The sequence below is a fragment of the Lynx canadensis genome, chromosome B2, assembly GCF_007474595.2.
Source record: "Lynx canadensis isolate LIC74 chromosome B2, mLynCan4.pri.v2, whole genome shotgun sequence".
Taxonomy (NCBI): Eukaryota; Metazoa; Chordata; class Mammalia; order Carnivora; family Felidae; genus Lynx; species Lynx canadensis.
Genome location: NC_044307.1, coordinates 151,186,483 through 151,207,829, shown reverse-complemented (window position 1 = coordinate 151,207,829; position 21,347 = coordinate 151,186,483). Strand labels below are relative to the sequence as shown.

Sequence of the window (21,347 nt, the reverse complement as noted above, 5' to 3'; positions counted from 1 at the left end):
TAAATGGACCCGTGTGTCCTGTGTTTCGGTGCGTCCACTGGGGACCACGCTGGAGCCCCATGTCAGCACGAACCGAGCGAACCACGACGGGAACCACGGACATCCAGCCACTGCCCGGATTTGGTGGTTACAGCAAATGCTGCTCGGACGTCCTGGTGCCAGTCTCTGTCCTGCCGCAGACGTGAGTGCTTTTCTCCATAGCCGCTCTGCGTCCTGCTGCCCGCACGGGAAGGGCGCGTGGGTTCTGCACCGGTGGCTCCGGCAGCCGTGGGAGGTTCTGTGGTTCCACGGCCTCGCCGGCACGTCACGGATCGCTTTTTCTTTGCGGCTAACGGGGTGGTGTGTGGGGACCCGACTGTAATGTTCACGTGCGTTTCCCTGCTGTGTGAGTCTCAACCCCGTCTCCCGTTCGCTGGCCATTAGCTTCCCTCCTTTATAACGTGCTGCCTGCTTAAGGCTTTGGACCACTTTTGGCTAGAGTCGTCTCATTTTTCTTATCCATTAAGAGGAGCCTGGGCTCTGGGCTGATGGCTCAGAGCCTGGAGCCTGTTTCCGATTCTGTGTCTCCCTCTCTCTCTGCCCCTCCCCCGTTCATGCTCTGTCTCTCTCTGTCCCAAAAATAAATAAACGTTGAAAAAAAAAAATTAAAAAAAAAAAAAAAAAGAGGAGCCTGGGTATTCTGTATTAATGGCTTAAAAATACATGTTTATGGAATATGTTTCTTTCGAAGGTCCTCCTGGGAGAAGGGAGGAGGAGGATCGGGGGCAGGGGCTCTCGTGTGCCGCTGAAACCTCGCCAACACGCGGATGTCTGCCTCCCTCCGCTGCGGCCTGCCTCCGTGGTTGCGCGTGTTCACGACAAACACACACGTGCGCGTTCTAAGTGACAGTCACTCTTTGTGGCTACGTTTTAAATCTCTTCTCCCAGTGTTTACATTTTTATAGCATGAACTTACAGGATAAGCCTGGTGTGAACTCCAGGGCCAAAGATAATTGTTGAACACTGAGGCTAACCCAGTTTTAGTAAACCGGGCGGGAGCCACGGCCATCGTTCACAGCCGTGGCTAAGGGACCCTAGCCATGAGGCACACCAGCTACGAGACCAGTGGAGAGAGGGGGATACACGCGGAGAGGGAGTCCCTGGCTGTCTGCAGATGAAAGCTCGGCCGTCCGTGGTGCGTGTCAGTGTCACGGCCCCGTGCAGAGTGCCGCCCTATCGCCCTGCCGTGCTGCACGACCTGGGAGGCTCTGTCAGCATCTGGGAAGAAGTTAAGCCACGCTGTGGAAGAGTCCGTAATAAACTGTCCGTGTGTGTGTGTGTGTGTGTGTGTGTGTGAGAGAGACTGAGCGTGACCGGGCATCATGCGTGTGGGCGTCGGCTCCCGCATCCGGAAGCTCCCTGGTCTGACTTTCTCAACAATCCCCACGACCTGCGGAGCTTCTGAGCACAACACCTGCTCTCCACGTTCACGTTTGTGCAGAATAAGAGCACGGCTACGGCGGGGGGCTGACGGGCCTTTTCCGCAGCTGCCTGGAAGTTACTCAACGCACCAGCGGCAGCAGCAGGCGTGAGGCCACTGGCCTCACTGGCCACTGGCCAGGCCCCCTGAGGTCGCAGCCCCAACCCCGGGGAAGTGGAAAGGGACGCTCACCTGCAGAGAGAGGGTCTGAGAGGACAGCCGGCCCCGTCCTCACCCCAACTCTGCCCTGAAACACGGGGCTTTTCCTGCGGTTCCCACACAACACACACCGGACTTCTGAGCAGACTGTTCTCCATCATCCATCCCGTGGACCAGAAAACCCACACGGGCACTGAGAAAACGGAGCCTATCTATAGAGTCAAATTATAATTACCGATGCCTGCCTGGAAAAATACGTCAGCGCCCAGTACGGTGGTTTGATTCCAAAAACAAAGGACTGTTTGGAGAATGTAAGAAATTCAGCCGATTCTGTACATAAAGACCTTCCCAATAAAGATCTTTCAGATGCAGCTTAATTTTTCAAACGGTACCACTAAAATCACAGAGAACGGGCATCCCCTGGCTTTCTCCTTTGTACGATAAGGCTCCGTGCAAGCCGGTGCCACATGCCGGAGGTGAAGTAAGTCTGTGACAGTACGTCCCAGAGCGAGGGACACACACGCAGGCCGACCGTGTGTGCTCATCCCCCCCTTACTCCACGAGTCTGCACAAGAATTATTAGGTGCAAATGCTAGCTCGCTAAAAATATTTGTCCGCAACCTTTAGCTCTTGGATAACAAAATAGTTATTTGAGATAAATATATTTTAATTCCGCGTTATGCACACCCGTGGCTTTTAAGCGATGACCAGTCACTGGAAATATTAGGTTTCGCGTCGCTGTTAATTACAGACGTCATCAGGCTGCAGCGGTTATGAGTTCTGGCCTGTGCCTTGGCTGCTGGTGTAAGCGTCTGAATCATGAGCAGAATTCCTAATTAGAAGATGCCTGACCTTTAAATAAAAAAATGAGTCTAGAAGCAAATCCTGAACGCAAACGTTTCAATATTTCACGTGAAAAATCAGGACTAGGCTCTGTCCTTTATTATCACCGCGGCTACGTTCTACTACAGTCCAATCTAGGGACCGTGATGCGAAGGTCATAGGGCCCCTTCACAGATGCGCCGATAGGTCCTCTCGGCCAATTAATCACAACTCGAGGGGCGACTGGGTGGCTCAGTCGGTTAAGCCTCAGACTTATGGTCTCACAGTTCGAGCCCCGCGTCGGGCTCTGTGCCGACGGCTCGGAGCCCGGAGCCCGCTTCGGATTCTGTGTCTCCCTCTCTCTCTGTCCCTCCCCTGCTTGCACTCTGTCTCTCTCAAAGATAAATAAACATTAAAAAAAATTCTTTTTAAATCACAACTCAAGCTGAAAAACATTCTCAAATAAAAATGACGTGAATCATTTATATCATTTTCGGTAAAATATTAGTGGAAAACGGACCATTCCGTAAGTTACTCTCCTGCCGGTAAGATTACCTTCGGTGCGTTAGCTCTCTTATGAGTAATAAAGCAACACAAATAAACCATCTGGGGACGGACCTGTGAAGAACGGTCCTCCTTCTCTTTGCAAACGTATACACATAAAACCAGAACTTTCCAAAGAAAACACGTGGGGATTTGCACTGCTGACTACAGCCCTTGTGGTCGTTCCTAAAAGACGAAGAACCCTGAGTCGAAGAACCTACCAACCTTCAGACCAGGGCTTCGGCTGGGAAAGCCTCTCGAAACCGTTTTCATCCTGTTTTAGGCTCTGTCGGCGACACGAGCCCAGCGCCCGCTAGCCCTCACCACCACCTACACTGCATTTCTTCCGAACCGCGAGCACACAGGCGAGGAGGGTCAGGACGCGGCGCGCGAGGGCACCTACCGGGGCACCGGGGCGTCTTGTGGGCCACGGCCGTGCCACTGACGGGCCTCCCGTTGGGCGTGACGCACCAGCAGTATCCCGTGTAGCTGTGACACTGCACCTGCGGGACGGCAGGACGGGGTCAGCTCGCTGCCGTGCTCGAGGCGGCCCCACTAGGAGGCCGCGTGCCTCTTACCTGGCTGCATCTGGACACAGCGGCAGACGGGCGGCCCCGGGACCCAGGGGTTTGTAGGCGACCCAGGCGCTTCTGCCGCTCACGCTGGCTCGCCGCCTCTGAGACGGGCCCCAGCAGTCCCGAGACAGGCTCGGTGTCTCCCCACTGCGCCCAGACCACGATGAGGAGGGAGGGATGGCGTCCATCCCACCCCCGAGGTCTCCCCAGCATCCTGCCCACCTCCTGGCCCCGGGGTCTCCCCAGCACCCCACCTGCCCCCCGGGTCTCCCCAGCACCCCTCCCAGCCCCAGCTCCTCCCCCCGCCACCCCCGCTCCTCCATCCACACGGACACACGCCAGAGAGGGCATCCCCTGCTGTCGGTGCCTCTGCCCACTTCTCCCCCGCTCCAGCCCCCTGCCAGGCCCCCGGAGGCCCAGTGATAAAAAGCACAGCGTTCGTGTCCCTATCGGACAGCAGACTGTTTGTTTCTCTGCGAAGGGCTGTGTTCGTTAGCACCGCACTTCAGGGATTTTTGCCTTAATGGGGAACAGTGGTGTTGACAGCAAAGACTCGGCCACACATAAGACAGAGAACTGGGTTATTTTCCTGACTGACTCTGACCAACAAGGTGGGAAGAAAGTCACAAACCCGCCTCGCGCCAGGGTCCCCGGCGGCCTGCGCCTTCCTGCACCCGCCCCGGGCGTGGTAAACTAGGACTGCTTCCCGCGGAAGGCCCGGGGTCAGTGGGGCCCGCTCGCCTCCCGGAAGGGCTGGGCCAGGCCAGCGCCCGGGGACAGCGGCCGGCGGCACGGCCCCGACGTGGACACTTGCGCCGGGACGGGCGCGAGTGAGTGAGCTCACCAGGACCACCGCCAGCGGTGACAGTCAGCCCCGCCGGGAACTCCCTTCCCAGCTGTGCACGGGGGCCCCCAGGGACACCCCCTCCCCCCCCACCCCGCAGCTGGGAGCAGACGCTGCAGGGACCGGACGGGGCAAGGGCCTCACCTGGCTGTAGGTGCCGTCGTCGTTGCATTCCGGAATAAACACCTGCTGCAGCTCCTTCCGGGCCTGCTCCTGGGTGTACTTCCTCTCGGCCACACACCTGGACACGTCTGCGGGGAGAGCACAGCACGCGCACCAGTTACACAACCGGGACCCGTGAGCGCGTGAGCCACCGGGCCACGTGGGGGCGTGAGGCCACAGCGCCCCTGGCGGGAGGGTGACGGGAGCAGGTTTTCTCTGCACTCGATGAGCGAGGGAGCCGAGGCTCAGAGAAGCCGCTCTGCCCGTCCTGCTAAAAGGCAGGTGCTGCCTCCTGGGAAACGAAGAAGCTCCGGCCGCGGCCGGCCGCAGGCGGGCTCTCTGCGGGTCCAGGCCGCACGTGGGGGCCCTCGGACACCGCGCCGGCCCGGGACACCCGCCCCACCTGAAGACCGCCTCGGCGGGACCTGCGCAACGGCCCTCGCGTGTGTCACGGTGTCCCGGGGTCTCAAAGCGATACTCAGGTCCGGCCCCCCCCCCCCCCACCTCCAGGAGGAAAATCTGACAGCACGTCAGGTGAAAAGCCAAACACCCTCAGCCCGCCCTCCGCTCTGTCCCAGACTTTCAGGTGTTGGCATTAGCGACACTGCGGCAGAACCTGATAAAAAGCACCGAGTTCCTACTGCTCCTCAGGAAGCCGTCTCCTGCGACCCAGTAAGTCGGTGAGAGCGGAAGCGGCTAAAAACACCGAGTGCGTCTCGTCTCCTTCCGGACACGGACACCCTCAAACCAATCACGGGCACGCGGGTGTGCACGAGGGACGTGGCGGCTCGTGAGCGAGGCCGCCGTCCCCTCCACCACCCCCCCAGCCCGCACCGGCCTGCGTGCGACACGGGGGCCCGGCGGGCAGCGCCTCCCCCTGCGGGCCCCAGGCCTCCCGGCATGGGCTCCGGGGCGCGAGCCCCTTGGACACCGCAGCACGGCGTGCGTGGCCAAGCACCCACGTGCGTCGCCCACGGGCCTCTCGCCCCCCGACACGCCACCACAAGTTCACGCTCCCTTCTTTGGGTCGCCGTGCGACGTAGCTCATGTGAGTTTCAGAGCTTGAAAAGACAGGCTTTCCCCGTGTTTCTAAAGTGTTTCCAGATTTATTTATTTTTTTTAACGTTTATTTATTTTTGAGACAGAGAGAGACAGAGCACGAACAGGGAAGGGGCAGAGAGAGAGGGAGACACAGAATCCGAAGCAGGCTCCGGGCTCCGAGCTATTCAGCACAGAGCCCGACGCGGGGCTCGAACTCACAGACTGCGAGATCATGACCTGAGCCGAAGTCGGACGCCCAACCGACTGAGCCACCCAGGCGCCCCAAGTGTTTCCAGATTTAAATAACAGGCTGTCTCGATCTGAAAGGGCCTCTGGACTCCGAGAGCTGCTTCTTCAAATGTGTGCCCTGGCCAACAGCTTTAGATGGCGACTTCTCACGGTCTGGTAGCAAATCCTGCTGGCCCTGACTGCGTGCCCTCTGGGCGCCCGCTGCGGGGCTCGGGGCCGCAGCCACGGCCCCAGCGCCATCGGCCTGCTGAATACAGACTCTGCTGCTGAACATCCCCGTCCCCGGCTTCTGCGGACCCCGGGCCGCCGGCCGCGCCGTGTGTCACGGGCATGCGCGCTGCAGAAGACGCTCTTCCCTCCAGGCCGGGGCTCGTGTGTTGATCTCCGCTTTGGCCTGGCCAGCCGGCACTCGGCAACATGTGGTTTTAATGCAGCCTGTGTTTTAGCTGAGGACAAATCACCGCTTTGCTGGACTTGTGTCCTCGTGTTTTTAGCACAACCTGCGGTTTGACCGTCTAAAAGGAAAAGTGACAGGAGTTCCAGCTTGCACGGTCTCCACCAGGGTCCCGACGGAATCGCAAATCGTTTCTAATACTTGAACTATCGTGGAACGTTCCAAAAGAGCACACATTTTCCAAACAACGTGTGGGCCTCGTTCCTGGCCTGGGTGCACTTCCTTCAAAGACTCTGCGCTTAGCGCTGATCGGACGTCCTCCGACAGGCAGCGCTCACGTCTGACGGAGACTAAATTCCAAGTTTTCGTCTGGCACATGGCAGGCTGTGTAGTCACAGGAAACAGGACTCTGAGGCCCGGAACGGCAGAGTCGGCATCAGATGTCCCCCGAAGTTAAGTCCGTGACCACCTACTGAACGAACGTGCCGTCCGTCTCCCACCGCCGGCCTGGTGTCCCTTTCCTAGATCTTCTGAATGACGGTCTTCACGACTGAGCAGGGTCTGGACGGCACCCACCAGATCAGTGCTCCTGAAATATGCAAAATGCCAGGGATTTCGCTCAAAATTAGCCACGCCTCCCTTGCGCTCTCTTCAGCGTGTTACTTCCTTCATCGTGGTCGGAACATTTCACACAAGACCCACCTCCTCAGCAAGCGCTTCTGGGTTCTATGCGCCACAGAGCACTACAGGTGATCCCGCATCGCTGACACTCTCCGCCGCGGCCGTAAGGTCACTTTAAGCCCCTACCTTGTTAACGTGTACATGCTCGGGATAAATCGAACGCCCCCCTTTACAGAAATCCAAGTGTTCAGCCCAGCAAGATGCGGGGCGAGGCTGGATGTTTTTCTGGCCGGTGACTCGGTCTGGAATGGCTACCGAGTGGTTTTGACTTTCAGCCTGGTGCCGTGTGCTCTCTGAGGTCCAGACGCCCTCACGGCTGTGTGCCCATGCCCGGCACAGGCCCGGCCCGGGTGAGGTTGGCCTCAGGGCAGGGGAGCCGGATGAGCAGAGGCCACCAGACAAAGGAGGCACACTCTCCTTGGGCGGTGGCCTCAGAAATGATGGCCCTATGAGACACTTTTATTTTTGCTGGCATCCAGTGAAGGCAGACGCGGGATTTCAAAGGTTGTAATATTTTATCCACCCATAATTTCAAAGGCCAGACTCCGAGGAAAATGGAGGACTCGGCACCAACACGCTCTTCGCATAAATAGAACATTCTGTGCCTCCTTAACGCCGGTGGGTGTGCGGTGATGCAAGCAAGACCAGAAGGGCGAGCAAGGCGCCCCGTCCACCGAGCCACTGCCGGTCGGCGAGGGCAGGGGTGCCCTACGTCCTCCGGCACCACTCCGTGACCGCAGCGCTCTGGAGCGGGAGGGGGAAGGAACAGAGTTTCCCTTTTACATAAGTGTTATCGTTTCAAATGCAGAAAGACAGCAACAAATTATAATAGGAAAACCTCGAGTACATGCTTGGGGCTGCCAAGCCATACAGGAAAAAACCTACATGCGCTGCAAGCTGTTGCAAGAATGTATCGAAGTATTCGGAGTCTGTGCAACATTTGTACAGGAGACGACCGGTCACAACCATCTGCCGGGTAACTGATAACCGCGAGCATCAGGGCATCAAACGAGACCACGGAGCAACCGTCACCACGTCCCCTTTACGGAGTCTGAGTGCAACGCTCCCGGGCCCGGCCCGGCGCTGCGCTGACGCTCGTGGCTCTGCTGGTGAACCAGCGCTGCGGGAACACGCGTGTGGGTGGAGCACAGGGAAAACCGTTCTTCACGCAACATTCCAAAGAGTCTTGTGCTTCTGATCGCGGCTGGAACGTGAGAGCAATGATGCTGCTTCCCGTCGTGTCTACTTTAGTCCGCAAGGAAGGACATTTCTAACCTCAGACCTGTTAGAACGCCGTAAAAGAGTGAAGGTGAACGTGACTGGCGTAGGGTTTCTGCAAGAGAGACGCACAGATGTGACGAAAGTCCTAGGACACTGCTTTCTGCAACGGCTACTTCAGGTGGCCTGCCTGTGGGAAGGAAGTGCAGCTTCGACACGGCACGTAGCACGAACAAGGACCCCGCCTGAAGACTGGATGCGGGAGAGAGTCACGTGTACACACACATGTGCACGCACAGAGACACCTGCACACACACACACAGACAACTCCCTTGCTGTCAAGTTCCTCTTAGAACAGTGCACGATTGATCTCTCCTCTTGTCTGGTGGCCCAGAGGTTTTTACTCACCATCTGTGCACACAGATGCACACACGCACACACATCTGTACACATACACATGCGTACACGGGTACACGTGCATATATGCACAGACACACAAGTGCACGTGCACACACAGATACACACACAATACACACCCGATACCCACACGCAGGTATACACACAACACACACCCACATGCACACGCACACACAGATATGCAAACACACACAATACATACCCACATGCATACTCACACACAGATGTACACACACAGTATACACCCACGTGCACACGCACACACACAATACACACCCACATGCACACACAGATATGCACACACACAATACACACCCACACGCACACACACGCACAGATATGCACACACACGACACACCCACATACCATCTGTGCACACAGATGCACACATGCACACACATATGTACACATACACATGCATACATGGGTACAACGTACATATATGCACAGATACACAAGTGCACATGCACACACAGATACACACACTATACACACCCACATGCACACGCAGGTATGCAGACACACAGTACACACCCACATGCACACACACACACACACAGATATGCACACACACAATACATACCCACATGCACACGCACACACAGATATGCAAACACACAATACACACCCACATGCACACACACAGTACACACCCACATGCACACACAGATATGCACACACACAATACACACCCACATGCACACGCACACACAGATATACACACACAATATACAACCACATGCACACGTACAACACAATACACACCCACATGCACAGACACACACACAGATATGCACACACACAATACACACCCACATGCACACACAGATATAAACACACTATACACACCCACATGCACACGCACACACAGATATGCAAACACACAATACACACCCACATGCACATGCAGATATGCAAACACACAATACACACCCACATGCACATGCAGATATGCACACACACAATACACACCCACATGCACACAGATATGCACACACACAATATACACCCACATGCACACGCACACAGATATGCACACACAATACATACCTACATGCACACGCACACACAGATATGCAAACACACACAATACATACCCACATGCATACGCACACAGATATACACACACAATATACACCGACATGCACACGCACACACAATACACACCCACATGCACACACAGATATGCACACACACAATACACACCCACATGCACACGCACACACAGATATACACACACAATATACACCCACATGCACACGTACAACACAATACACACCCACATGCACACACACACACAGATATGCACACACACAATACACACCCACATGCACATGCACACAGACATGCACATATACACATATATGCACACACAATACACACAGCTACCTATACATACACACAAGCACACAAGCATATGTACAGATACACATATATATGCACACATGTGCATGCACAGATACACACATGCACACATACACACAGATACACACAACACACAAAGATATACATGCACATGTGCACACTAGACACACATGCACACACATACATGCACACAGTCGTGCACACACACACACATTCCACACATCCCGCGCAGATTTCTTTTACAGAAATCTCTATTTTGTTGAAGAAAATAATAGCAGGCTAAGAGCTGACTTAGCGGAGCCGAACCACACTCTGGGACCGGACGCTTGCCGTGGGTTCACAAAGCCTCCTGGTGAAGCTACAGGAAACATCCAGACGGCTCTGGCCTCCCAAAGGCGACGCCCCTGAAGTGAAAGGAGCCTGTTTCTTTACACTCCGCGTGTAAATCAAGGCTCGTTAGGGGCCTTCTCATGATTAGGAAAATGGTTGAACAGAAAGAATTCTTAGTGTTCACCTGGCCCCACCGCCCTGTTTTAGAGACGAGAAGGCTGGTGTGGACATGCGGCCCCAGCCAGCCGGTGAGAGAAACCGAGGCTGAGTCTGCAGTTCTCACACCTGAGCGGGCTTCAGAGTGCTGGGAAGTGTGCAGGGCAGGCGCTGGGACCTCCCGGCACCGCCCCACCCCTCGGGGGCCCCGATGTCCGCGTTCCGAGCACCCACGTGGGCCAACAGGCAGAGAGGAGAGGCCAGCGACTGTGGAGGAGTCTCGGGCTGCGGGGCGGTTACATCACATTTTTAGCAAAACTGACGGAAAGGTAGAGGGCGTTCAGAGACGCCAACACCAAGCCCAGCGGGGGTGAGCGACGCCTCCGGGCTCCGCAGAAATCCTCGGGGACGACACGCCCCGCTCACGCTGCCCTGCAGGTCGCTGCTTCCCGCTGGGTTTCCGGGACACAGGTGCCCAGCGCTTGGGCTGCCCTCCTGGGGGTCTGGCCGCTCAGAGCCCAGTGTCAGCGAGAAGTCCCTCCGTGGGCAGCCCGTGGACCGCACGTCCACAGAGGGAGGCGCTGGGGCCGCCAGGGTCTGTCCCCATCGAGGCCGCGGGCTCTGCTGTGTGTTCCCCAACGTGGGAGGGTCCCCGGTGCAGCTCGCCAGCTACGAGGTAACACTCCCCAAGGCGCCACCCCAAGTGGCTTTTCCCACCGCCACCAACAGGCCCAGAGGGACCACGGGGCTCCGCAGGGCTGTGGAGAAGGTTCCGAGCAGGCAGCCGCGGCGGGAGGCCTCTGTGGACGGGCCAGCAGGTTTCCCCAGACAGCACTATGACCCGGGATCTGTCCCGGCAGGGACTGACCACGGACGGAGGCCCCACAAGCACATGTTCTGGCTTCTACTTACAGTCGCCGCTTGCCCAAGAAAACCCTGTGGGTGTGTGTCACTCGGGGTTCACGCAACACGATCGTCACGAAGAACAACAACCACTCATCCGTCCGTCCCCGATGTGGGCACGCAGTTCTGCCTCCACAAGGACCTTGCCAAGGCCCCGCACGTCCGGCCCGCGTGCCGTGTGCTCACCGTGGCGCGGGGAGACCGTGGCCTCGCTCAGCCAGCCACGACGAGGACCACGAGACACTGGCAGCAAACAGGAATGGGGAGAGATCGGGAGCATTTTGCAAGCACGTTCCTTTTCTTAGAAACTCCTGGGGCCCGGAATCCCCGAGACGGCTGTTTCTGTCACGTTCCCGCTATGACTTTGCTTCCGGAAATCCCAAAGTCGCTCCAACGCCTCCTGACGTTGGACCGTTCCTCCTCCTTGTTTTCTGGCTTTTTCATTGGATGCCAGAAATGTTGTCGAAAAGCAAGACAGCTCCAATGGACTCAGATCAAAGGGAAAATATGAATGTGTTTGCTAAGCTCTGAAAACCCAAACTCCACAAAATTTCTAAGAAAATATGAGAAAAATCCATCATTGCCAACCACTGCATTTCTATTCAAGGGCAACACTTAGATCATGACATCAAACGCATAAAATATTTTAATCCAGCTTAATGAAACGTGGACTAAAGCATTTTAATTGTTTTCAAACCAGTACATTCCAAACAGGCCAGTGGGACTGCCACCCACCCAACGTCCTCAGAATATGCGGTTGCCCATCTGCCAGACTGGCACTATTTCAACCCCAGGGACAATGTGAGAAAAACCCAGACGGTTGTTTGTAGCACGTGAAGTGGTGCAAGGGGACCTTCGGTCTCGTGCCCCCTCCTTCCCGTTCGGAGACGCGAGCTTCTGACCCGGCTGTGCTGTCGAATCTGTCGTACTCGTGCCCTGAGAGGGACGAAGGCGGTACCATGACTTCCCCAGTCCGGCAGGATTCCTGTCTCTGGCCCCCATCCGCACCGGGGCTCCCTTTTACCTCTTCCCACTCCCCGTGAACCGTTCCCTCCCTGTTGGAGCCCTGGGCAGGGGAACGGCGTTGGTAAGCGATGGCACAGTTCGCCAGTCTATACGAAGGAGCCCATCCCCTGGACGGGGGCCGATCGCCACCGTGAGCCGGGATCCAGGCGGAAGGCTGCTTCCGCAGGGACGGTCCCGTCGCAGCCCGGAAGCCCCTTTCCAGGGCAGCCCCCAGCGCGGCACAGGCTCCTGTCCCCTACAAGATGAGGGCTGTTCCCAAATCATGCATCACGCGTATCAGGGGTGCGTGACGCCCGGTTATTTTAAACAGACGTGTGACTAATAATGTCGCTGTCAATAACCTTCATATTCGCCAAATACAAAGAGGGGAACGATGACATTATCAAAAAGGACACACGCGTCCAAAAGCAGCCCAGCACGGACGCCACGGTGGGCAGAGCGGAGCCCCGAGTCAAGGGCTCTGGAGAGCGACCTCGGGAGGTGTGGACTCGCGGGCCTTCGCGTCAGGTTTCCACCCAGGGAGGACAGGGGCCCGGGCCCTGGTCTAACTAACCCCCCCAGGTGCCCACTGGTGATCACAAAGACAGAGACTAACCCCGGCAGCTCCCCCGTGGCCTTCCGGCGGAACAGCTGATCGGGGTCCTCTACAGGAACGTGGCACGAGAAAGCAGCATTGACTCAAACTTTACCACCGCCCCCACAGCATGCTTCCGCGGGTGAGGCCAGCACAGGCGACTGCCTCTAGAAGCTTCCCTGAAGACCAAGTCGCCTGATACTTGAATCTATTCTTAAATCGCCTCTCCTTTCTCAGCACAGATAACTGACGTGTAAAACTATAATCGAGGCGTCCAAATTTTTCTCAGTTTGACGAGTTCAGAACGAGAGTGCAGAAATTAGACACAGAACAGAGAGGAACAGAACTCCTCACGCGGGTGCTTTTCTTTGAGGCCACTTTTCCGTGAGACGTGGTCATGCCGTTTCTGGCCAGGCCCACTGCAAATCACTCTTTTACGTTCCAGCACAGTAAACATGCAGTGTTATATCTCAGGTGCACAATATAGTGATTCTGCAGTTACACATACCCTCGGTGCTCATCGTGACCCACGTCCTCTTTACCCACTTCCTGCTTCCCCTCCCCCCCCACCACCACCTCCCCTCCGGTGACTCAACTGTGTTCTCTGTAGTTCAGAGTCCATTTCGGGCTCGTCTCTTTCTTTTTCCTTTGTTCATTTGTTTTCTTTCTTGCATTCCACATACGAGTCAAACCCTATGGCGTGTGTCTCTCTCTGCCTGGCTTATTTCGCTCAGTATGATACACTCTGGCCGCACCCATGTCGCTGCAAATGGCAAGATTTCATTCTTTTTGATGGCTCAGTAATATTCCACTGCCTACATGCCGCATTAGCTTCATCCATTCGCTTATCAACGGACATCTGGGCTGCTTCCATAATCCGGCTGTTGTAGATGATGTCGCTAGAAACATTAAGGTGCCCGAATGCCTTCGAACTGGTGTCCTTGTATTCTCTGGGTAAATACCTAATAGTGCGACTGCTGGATCTTAGGGTAGTTCCGGAACCTCTGAGGAACCTCCATACTGTTTTCCAGGGTGGCTCCACCAGTTTGCATTCCCCCCAGCAGCGCACGAGGGTTCCCCTTTCTCGACACCCCAATATCTACTGGTTCCTGAGTTGTCAACGTTAGCCATTCTGACAGGCGTGAGGTGGTATCTCAGTGTGGCTTTGAGCTGTATTTCCCTGATCATGAGCGACAGTGAGCATCTTTTCATGTGCCGGTTGGCCATCCGGATGTCTTCTTTGGAGAAGTGTCCGTTCGTGCCTTCTGCCCATTTTTTAATTGGATTATTTGTTCTTAGGGTATTGAGTTGCATAAGTTCTTTACAGATTTCGGATGCTGACCCTTTATCGGATATGTCGTTTGCCAATATCTTCTCCCATTCCGTAGGCTGCCTTTTAGTTTTGCTGATTGTTTCCCTTGCCATGCAGAAGCCTTTTATCTTGATAAAGTGCCAATAGTTTATTTTTGCTTTCGTTTCCCTTGCCTCCAGAGACGTATCTCGAAAAATGAAAATCATCTGAATCCCCGCACAACTGTCCAGACACCGTCTTTCCTAGTAAAAAGCGTATGAGGGACGCCTGGGTGGCTCAGTCGGTTGGGCGTCCGACTTCGGCTCAGGTCACGATCTCGCGGTCCGTGGGTTCGAGCCCCGCGTCGGGCTCTGTGCCGACGGCTCGGAGCCCGGAGCCCGCTTCGGATTCTGGGTCTCCCTCTCTCTCGGCCCCTCCCCTGCCTGCGCCCTGTCTCTTTCTGAATGCAACTCTGTTGGGGCACAAAGCACCAGCATACTCTGTGGAGTCAAACCCTTCATTAACATAGGAAGTATTTCAGTGTTTCGCTCGGAGCGTGCTAGTTAAATCTAAATCTGCTTCCTAAGTCAGGATAATCGAAAATTTCACGTGTAAAATCAACACAAAAGAAACCGCCATGGACCCCACAGGTGCTGTGTGACGTCCCCCTGGCTGGAAGGGGGGACAAGACAGGGCCGATGGAAGCAGGATTAACTTTGGTGAGAACAAAACACTCAGAAAGTGTTCTGTGAAACGCCGATATGCGTGTGTCGAGATGGCACCAAACAGCCTAAGAAAAGAGCACGAAAACAAGGTAAAAGGTGCCTCTGCCCTTGAGCCCCCGAAATTTCCCTCCTTCCTGACACAAACCTGGGATCCCTGAGTTTTTACGCATAAAAACGTAGCGAAGATGAGAACAAACTACTCGGCCTTACGCTTAGCGGTCGATCGGCCGGCCTCTGAGCGAACGATCAGACACGGCTCACCTCTGCAGTTGCCCCGGTAAGCGATCTCCAGCTGAGGGTCCTTGCACTTGGCACGCTGGAACTCGCAGCGGGACAGGAAGGTCCGGCCGTCAGACGCGCACAGTGGCTTCTGTGAGGAACCCGCACACGCCAGCTGGCAGTCCTTGTCCTTGTCTTGATCCACTCGCAGAAACTTGGGGGAGGAAAGAAAAAGAAGCCAGACACACGTAAAGAGGCGTTTCTGCAGAGCAGCGGGAGACGGACGTTGGCCTGAGGCCACCGCCGATCGCAACCGACGGCGGTCAGAGACGTCGCGGGGGCCCGAGGACTCTGAGCCACGGGCCAGCAGGGAGGTCGACGGCCCGCGGTCCCCAAGCCAGCGTCTGCGGCTGGATCCCGGAGCTCCGGACCCAATGGTGCATGACACGGTCCATCCCGCAGTGGGATGTGCGGGAAACCCGCGTCACCTCCATCGTCCAAGCGACCGGGATTTTAATCTGTAAATTCACTCGCTAGTTCCCTCCCGCGTGCGCCACGTCTCATGGTCACCCTGGAAGTCAGGACCGTAAGGAGGGCACCGGAGGAGCCAGGAGGCGGTGGTGCCTCACCACCTCCCTGTCCCAGCGACCCCCTCCCGCGTACTTGCTCAGATTATGGTTTCCTGAATAAACGCCCGGGCCCTGGGGGGGGGGGGGGGGGGCTGCTCGCTCCCGGGACACGGGGCACGCCCAGCAGTCAGGGGTCTGCCCGCCCGGGGCCACAGGGGCTGCGAGCCTGGGACCACACGAAGGAGCCAGTGCAGAGGGCCCGGCGGCCCCCCAGCGCCCGCGCTCGCAGGGGTTCCCCATCCCGCGTCGGCCTCTGCTGACACCCCGACGCGGCATCACGGAGCCCACGGTGCCCTCCAGTGGTCCGGCTGCCCCCACGCCGGCCCTGCATGGACGGTCCCACTGCAGGCGGCCCACCTCACGCCTGTCCAGCGTGGGGCGGCTTTGTACCACGGCATAAACGGCACCTCCGGGCGCCCGTGGCCACTGGCGCATCCCCCGCCCCGCGTGGGGTTTTCTCTGGTTTGTGAGCACGAGCCCCGCGCTGAAGGAAAACGCCGGGGGCAGAGCCGCAGTCATCACCGCCTCCCGCGGGCACCGCGTCCGTGTGAGCAGGTGGACGTGGTGTCGTCTGTCCCGGAAACACCTGCGGAGCCAGAGAGCGCCGTGCTCAGGGCCTGTCCCCTTCAGAGTCCGCAATGGGGGACACGCGGGAATGGGTCCAGAAGCCCAGGGAGCCTCACCGGGAAGAGAAAAGCAAGCGGAAAGGCGTCGCCGCTTTCCTGAGGGTGTGCAAATCGTGCTCCTGTGCTCAAACCCGGGCGAAGCGAGCGCGGAAGAACGTCTGACTGAATTCTGGCCACAGAGTTTCCGGGCCCGGTCATTCCACTTTGCCCAAAATGTGTTTTAACTTTGTGGCCCCCAGAGGCGCGCCCGCCCCCGGGGGCCACCCAGCTCCTGGGAGGTGCCGACGCGTCGGCCTGCTGTCCCGGAGGGAGAACGGCCCCCCGGAAATGTCACCCCCAGCTTCTCGGGGCTCTGTCCCTGCCTCATCCTTCCGCAAAGACAGACCTCCTCTCACACCACACAGCTGGGCCCTGACAGTGTCGTGTGGGAGAGACAGACAGACAGACAGAGACACAGATACAGAGAGACACAGAGATGCAGAGAGACAGAGACAAGACAGAGACACAGAGAGACAGAGTCAAGACAGAGAGACAGAGACAAGACAGACACAGAGACAGACACAGATAAGACAGAAAGACAGAGACAGAGACAAAGAGACAAAGAGAGAGACACAGAGACAAGACAGAGACACAGAGATAGACACAGAGACAGAGACACAGAGAGACAGAGAGACAGAGACAAGACAGACAGAAACAAGACAGAGACAGAGAGACACAGATAAGACAGAGACAGAGAGAGACAGAGACAGAGACAAAGATAGAGACACAGAGACAAGTCAAAGAGACAGAGACAGAGACACAGAGAGACAGAGACAAGACAGAGAGACAGAGATAGACACAGAGACAGAGAAAGAGACAGAGAGAGACAACACAGAGAGACAGAGACACAGAGAGACAGAGACAGAGACAAGACAGAGACAAGACAGAGAGTCAGAGAGAGACAGAGACAAGACAGACAGAAACAAGACAGAGACAGAGAGACACAGATTAGACAGAGAGAGAGACAGAGACAGAGACAAAGAGACAAAGATAGAGACACAGAGAGACAAGACAGAGATACAGAGAGACAGAGACAGAGAAAAGACAGAAAGACAGAGACAAGACAGAGAGAGAATCAGAGAGAGACATAGACAAAGACAAGACAGAGACAGAGAAAAGACACAGAGACAGAGACAGAGAGAGACACACAGATAGAGAGACAGAGAGGGACAGAGAGAGAGAGAGAGGCAGGCACAAGACAGAAAGAGAGACAGAGACGATGTAGAAAACAAGGAGCACAGGTGAGCCTGTGAGATCTCAGGACCAGCCCCGCCCCCAGGCACAATAATAAAAAAAAGCCTAGTATTCGGGCATTTGGAATTTGACCATAATTCTTGATAATTTAATGGTGCAGAACTAACAACGGAGCCATTCTCTGTCAGAAATAAGAGAACACACACTTCACGCACGTGTCTCCCCCTTCCCATTTTTAACAGCAATCATGTCCCAAGGAGACAGTGCATTTACCGGGGCTGTGTTCTTCAACAAGGCCACTTAAGGGGAAATAGAACGGTCCTAGTTTAAAGAATTCACTGTTCACTTTTTTCAGTTCATCTCTTTATTTAGAGAAAGAGAGAGAGAGCGGGGCGGAGCAGGGAGAGAGGGAGAGAGAATCCCGACCAAGCAGGCTCCGCGATGTCAGTGCAGAGCCCAACAGGAGGCCAGGTCTCAGGACCAGGACCCACGAGATCACGACCTGAGCCAACACCGAGAGTCGGGTGCTCAGCCCACTGAGCCACCCAGGCACCCCAAGAACTCACTCTACTAAAAGAACTTGGTTGAGGGTCTTCAAACTAGTTCAGATAAAAGGTAATCTGCCAAGTTTAGAAAGGAATCAATAGGACCTTGAGCGACACTATTTTAAGGAAAACCTCAGAGTTGCAGGGGTCCCCCTGTCATTTATCTTTACAAAGCAGTGCCGTGTGCCCGACGGCAAGGACAGCGGCAGGGGGTGCCCGCGCCGTGTCTGTCCAGACACCGAGGGAGAGATCCTGCATGGACGCCAGACAAGTCAGATGCAAATGGGTCAAAAACGCGGTCTATATTTTGATTAAAGCAAGGGTGTAAGCCGGAGGGAAAGTTAGAACAAGATCCAACCATTAAAGGAATGGGTTAAAGCATCCCTTAAGCCTGCATATGGATGGATCCTCCCACCGTGAGATTGATTCAAGACTTCTTTCTACTGTTTACGCTATGGCATAACATCAAGAAATACGTAGGTCTCCAGCTGTAAGATTCGCAAAAGCATCAACTTTCTAACCCGGAGGCCACTAGGCAGTGAGTTTAGCTCCTAAGTGTGTTTGCTTCCTCTGCAGACGAGGTTGACCCTGGGGATCGGGCGGGACAGAAGCACGGTCAGGGGGTGGGGATGCCTGCACACCGCTGGCTGGCGCGTCAGAGGAAGTAATTCTGAGAGCAACTGAAGGACAGGTGTGAGAGGTCACAAACGCAAGCCCGTTCTAAGGAGCAACGTCTCCGTTTTCAGCCCTGAGCCTTCCCTGCCGTCAGCAAATGAGAGAATGGAAACCCACGATGCCGACGTGGAGATCTCATAAAGTCTACGACTTGCGCTCAAGGGGGAGGGGAAGCACAGCCCGCTGTAGGTGTTTCTCCCGGAGACGCTGCCGTTGCGTTCACTCACCCGTTCATTCATTCGTTCATTCATTCGTTCCCTAGAAGTAATATAAGCCAATTCAGATGCAGCTTTAAGTGAACTTACCTAATAATTATTCAGTCACTGCTGCCTACCTCCTCTCATCTCCAGGAAGGTGGGGCTCAATGGAGGGGCTGCCCCTGTAGAATTTACAATTTAGAGGGCAGCAAACCCGGGACCACAGACAGTCACCGTGTCATCTGGGACCACACATGATCACTAGGTCCTCTGGGACCACCCGTAATCACCACACCATCCAGGGCCACCCGTGATCACCAGGTCAAGAGAAAGTAGCAGGTTTCTGAAGGAAGAGTCAGGAAGAAAATGAAGGGTCAGTCCTTCTCTCAGGGTCAACGCAGAGGGGTGCTGTGACAGGAGGACCCAAGATGGGGTGACAGATGTGGGATGGGGTGATACAGAGGCTGAGGCCACGTGTGTGAGCAGCAAACCCCAGGAAAACTCTCCACCCTGTGTGGGACCACCACAGACCTCTCAGGACTTGAAAGCAGCCAGGGGAAACGCAGTCCCCACGGCCTCGCTGAGACGCTGGGGCACGCAGGTTCTAGACGCTTCTTATGGCTGGGAGTGATGTGGAAACACACCGTGATGGAATCAGGAGGCCTAGAAACCGTTATCTTTCTTGTTTTTTACCACGCTGCCTTCACTGTTTGAGTGAACATAGATTTGGGGGGATGGTGGGGAGAGACAGAATACGAGAGGGGTAGGGGCAGAGGGGGAAGGGAGGAAGGGAGGGAGGGAGGGAGGGGGAGAGAGAGAGAGAGAGAGAGAGAGAGAGAGAGAGATCGAGATCGAGACAGAGAATCCCAAGCAGGCTCCACGCTCAGTGCAGAACCCAACCCAAGGCTTGATCGCACGACCCTGGGATCATGACCTGAGCCAAAATCAAGAGTCAGACACTCAACGGACTGAGCCGCCCAGGCGCCCTGACAGAAGACTTTCTCTGTGTTTTTAGAGACTCTGTGCTGGCTTTGGTCCCCAGACCTGTTGTTTCCTGGAGCTCTTCCGGCCCCTTCATGGACCCCACCTGCCGTACGGTGAGACTTAAGGCTCCAGCCCCCGACTCAGGGCGGCCACGTGTTGTGAACTGTTTGCTCTGCAAATCTCTTCCCTTTCCCCAAACACCTCCGTTTTCTTTGTTTTCCTCGCCTGCTTCCACATCAAAAGCAATTGCAACATTCATGTATTTTTGCTTCTTTTTAGCACTTCTCGGAGGTAAGTCAAGAAGTCTCTTGGGTTATTCGTTGTTCCAGATTTATGTTTGTGTGAGATTCCATGAGAACGTGGTTATTATAAAATTCTTCTTAAAAAAATATCGTGCAGATGGTGTAACCTTAATGCGAGACTTTGGGAACAACAAAAAAATCACCTTAGTCAACATCTGTCATTATTTCCAAGTACCGGATTTGACTTGTCTGCCCACGGCAGATTTGGATTCTACAAATACCCCATAAAGATTCCATGCAGCCGAACTCCCAGTCTTAGACATCACACCCTCTCACCAAACGGTCTCACCGTATCTGGATCACTTCAAAGTGTTTACAGAAGGTCCATTGGACTTTGGGCTCAATCTTCATTAGTTTAAGCTACAACCAAGTCCCAGTTCTTTATCCAGAATCCCAGGAAGCATCGAGGACCATGCGAAATGAATATGCAACGATTTACATGTTTTTCTTGGGCTCCCGCCTTGTGAAACAGGCCAAGGCTGGGACATAGGAAACCCTGACAGTGGACATCCGATCAACGGCTCAGAGCCCCTGGGACGGGGTAAAGACGATGTATGTTCGTCTGTGTGGCCTTGGCAACCCAGCCACACAGTTGGTCTACAGTTGGTGCTCAATAAATGCTTGTATTGATATACCTCTGGGAAACCCATTACGGAATTACTAGGACACACTGCAGAGGAAAGAGAAGGTATTCGAGCAAACTGACGTAAGGGCGCAGGGATGATGGAGAGCCAAGGCCACAGACAGACACTCGAACTTCAGGAGGGGAGACTCACACTGGGCACTGTCTGCTGTGACTGCATCAGAACGAGCAGGGCTGGGTTCCACCCCGACACCTTCACAGTCTCTCTGCCACCCTCTGAGGCACACTCCTTATCTCGTGGGCACTTCCTACATCTCCGGACTGAGGCACAGAGAAGCCCAGACATCAGATCTGCCCTGTAGTGGCATTCTACAAGTATTCTACCTGGAGAGCAATTCCCAGTGAGAGGTTAAAATAGTT

At 55.4% G+C, this 21,347-nt stretch overlaps 1 protein-coding gene across 3 annotated transcripts in view; it reads right to left on the bottom strand.

Annotated features, from left to right (window-relative positions):
- SMOC2 (SPARC related modular calcium binding 2) overlaps window positions 1-21,347 on the bottom strand; it is a 168,647-nt gene that overhangs the window by 103,302 nt on the left and 43,998 nt on the right. For all 3 annotated transcript variants that reach the window (XM_030316795.1, XM_030316796.1, XM_030316798.1), the window contains exons 2-4: window positions 15,196-15,367; window positions 4,547-4,653; window positions 3,387-3,486 (exon numbers count right to left, since the gene is read on the bottom strand). In XM_030316795.1, coding sequence (XP_030172655.1) covers window positions 3,387-3,486; window positions 4,547-4,653; window positions 15,196-15,367 — 379 coding nt within the window. The remainder of the gene's footprint in view (window positions 1-3,386; window positions 3,487-4,546; window positions 4,654-15,195; window positions 15,368-21,347) is intronic.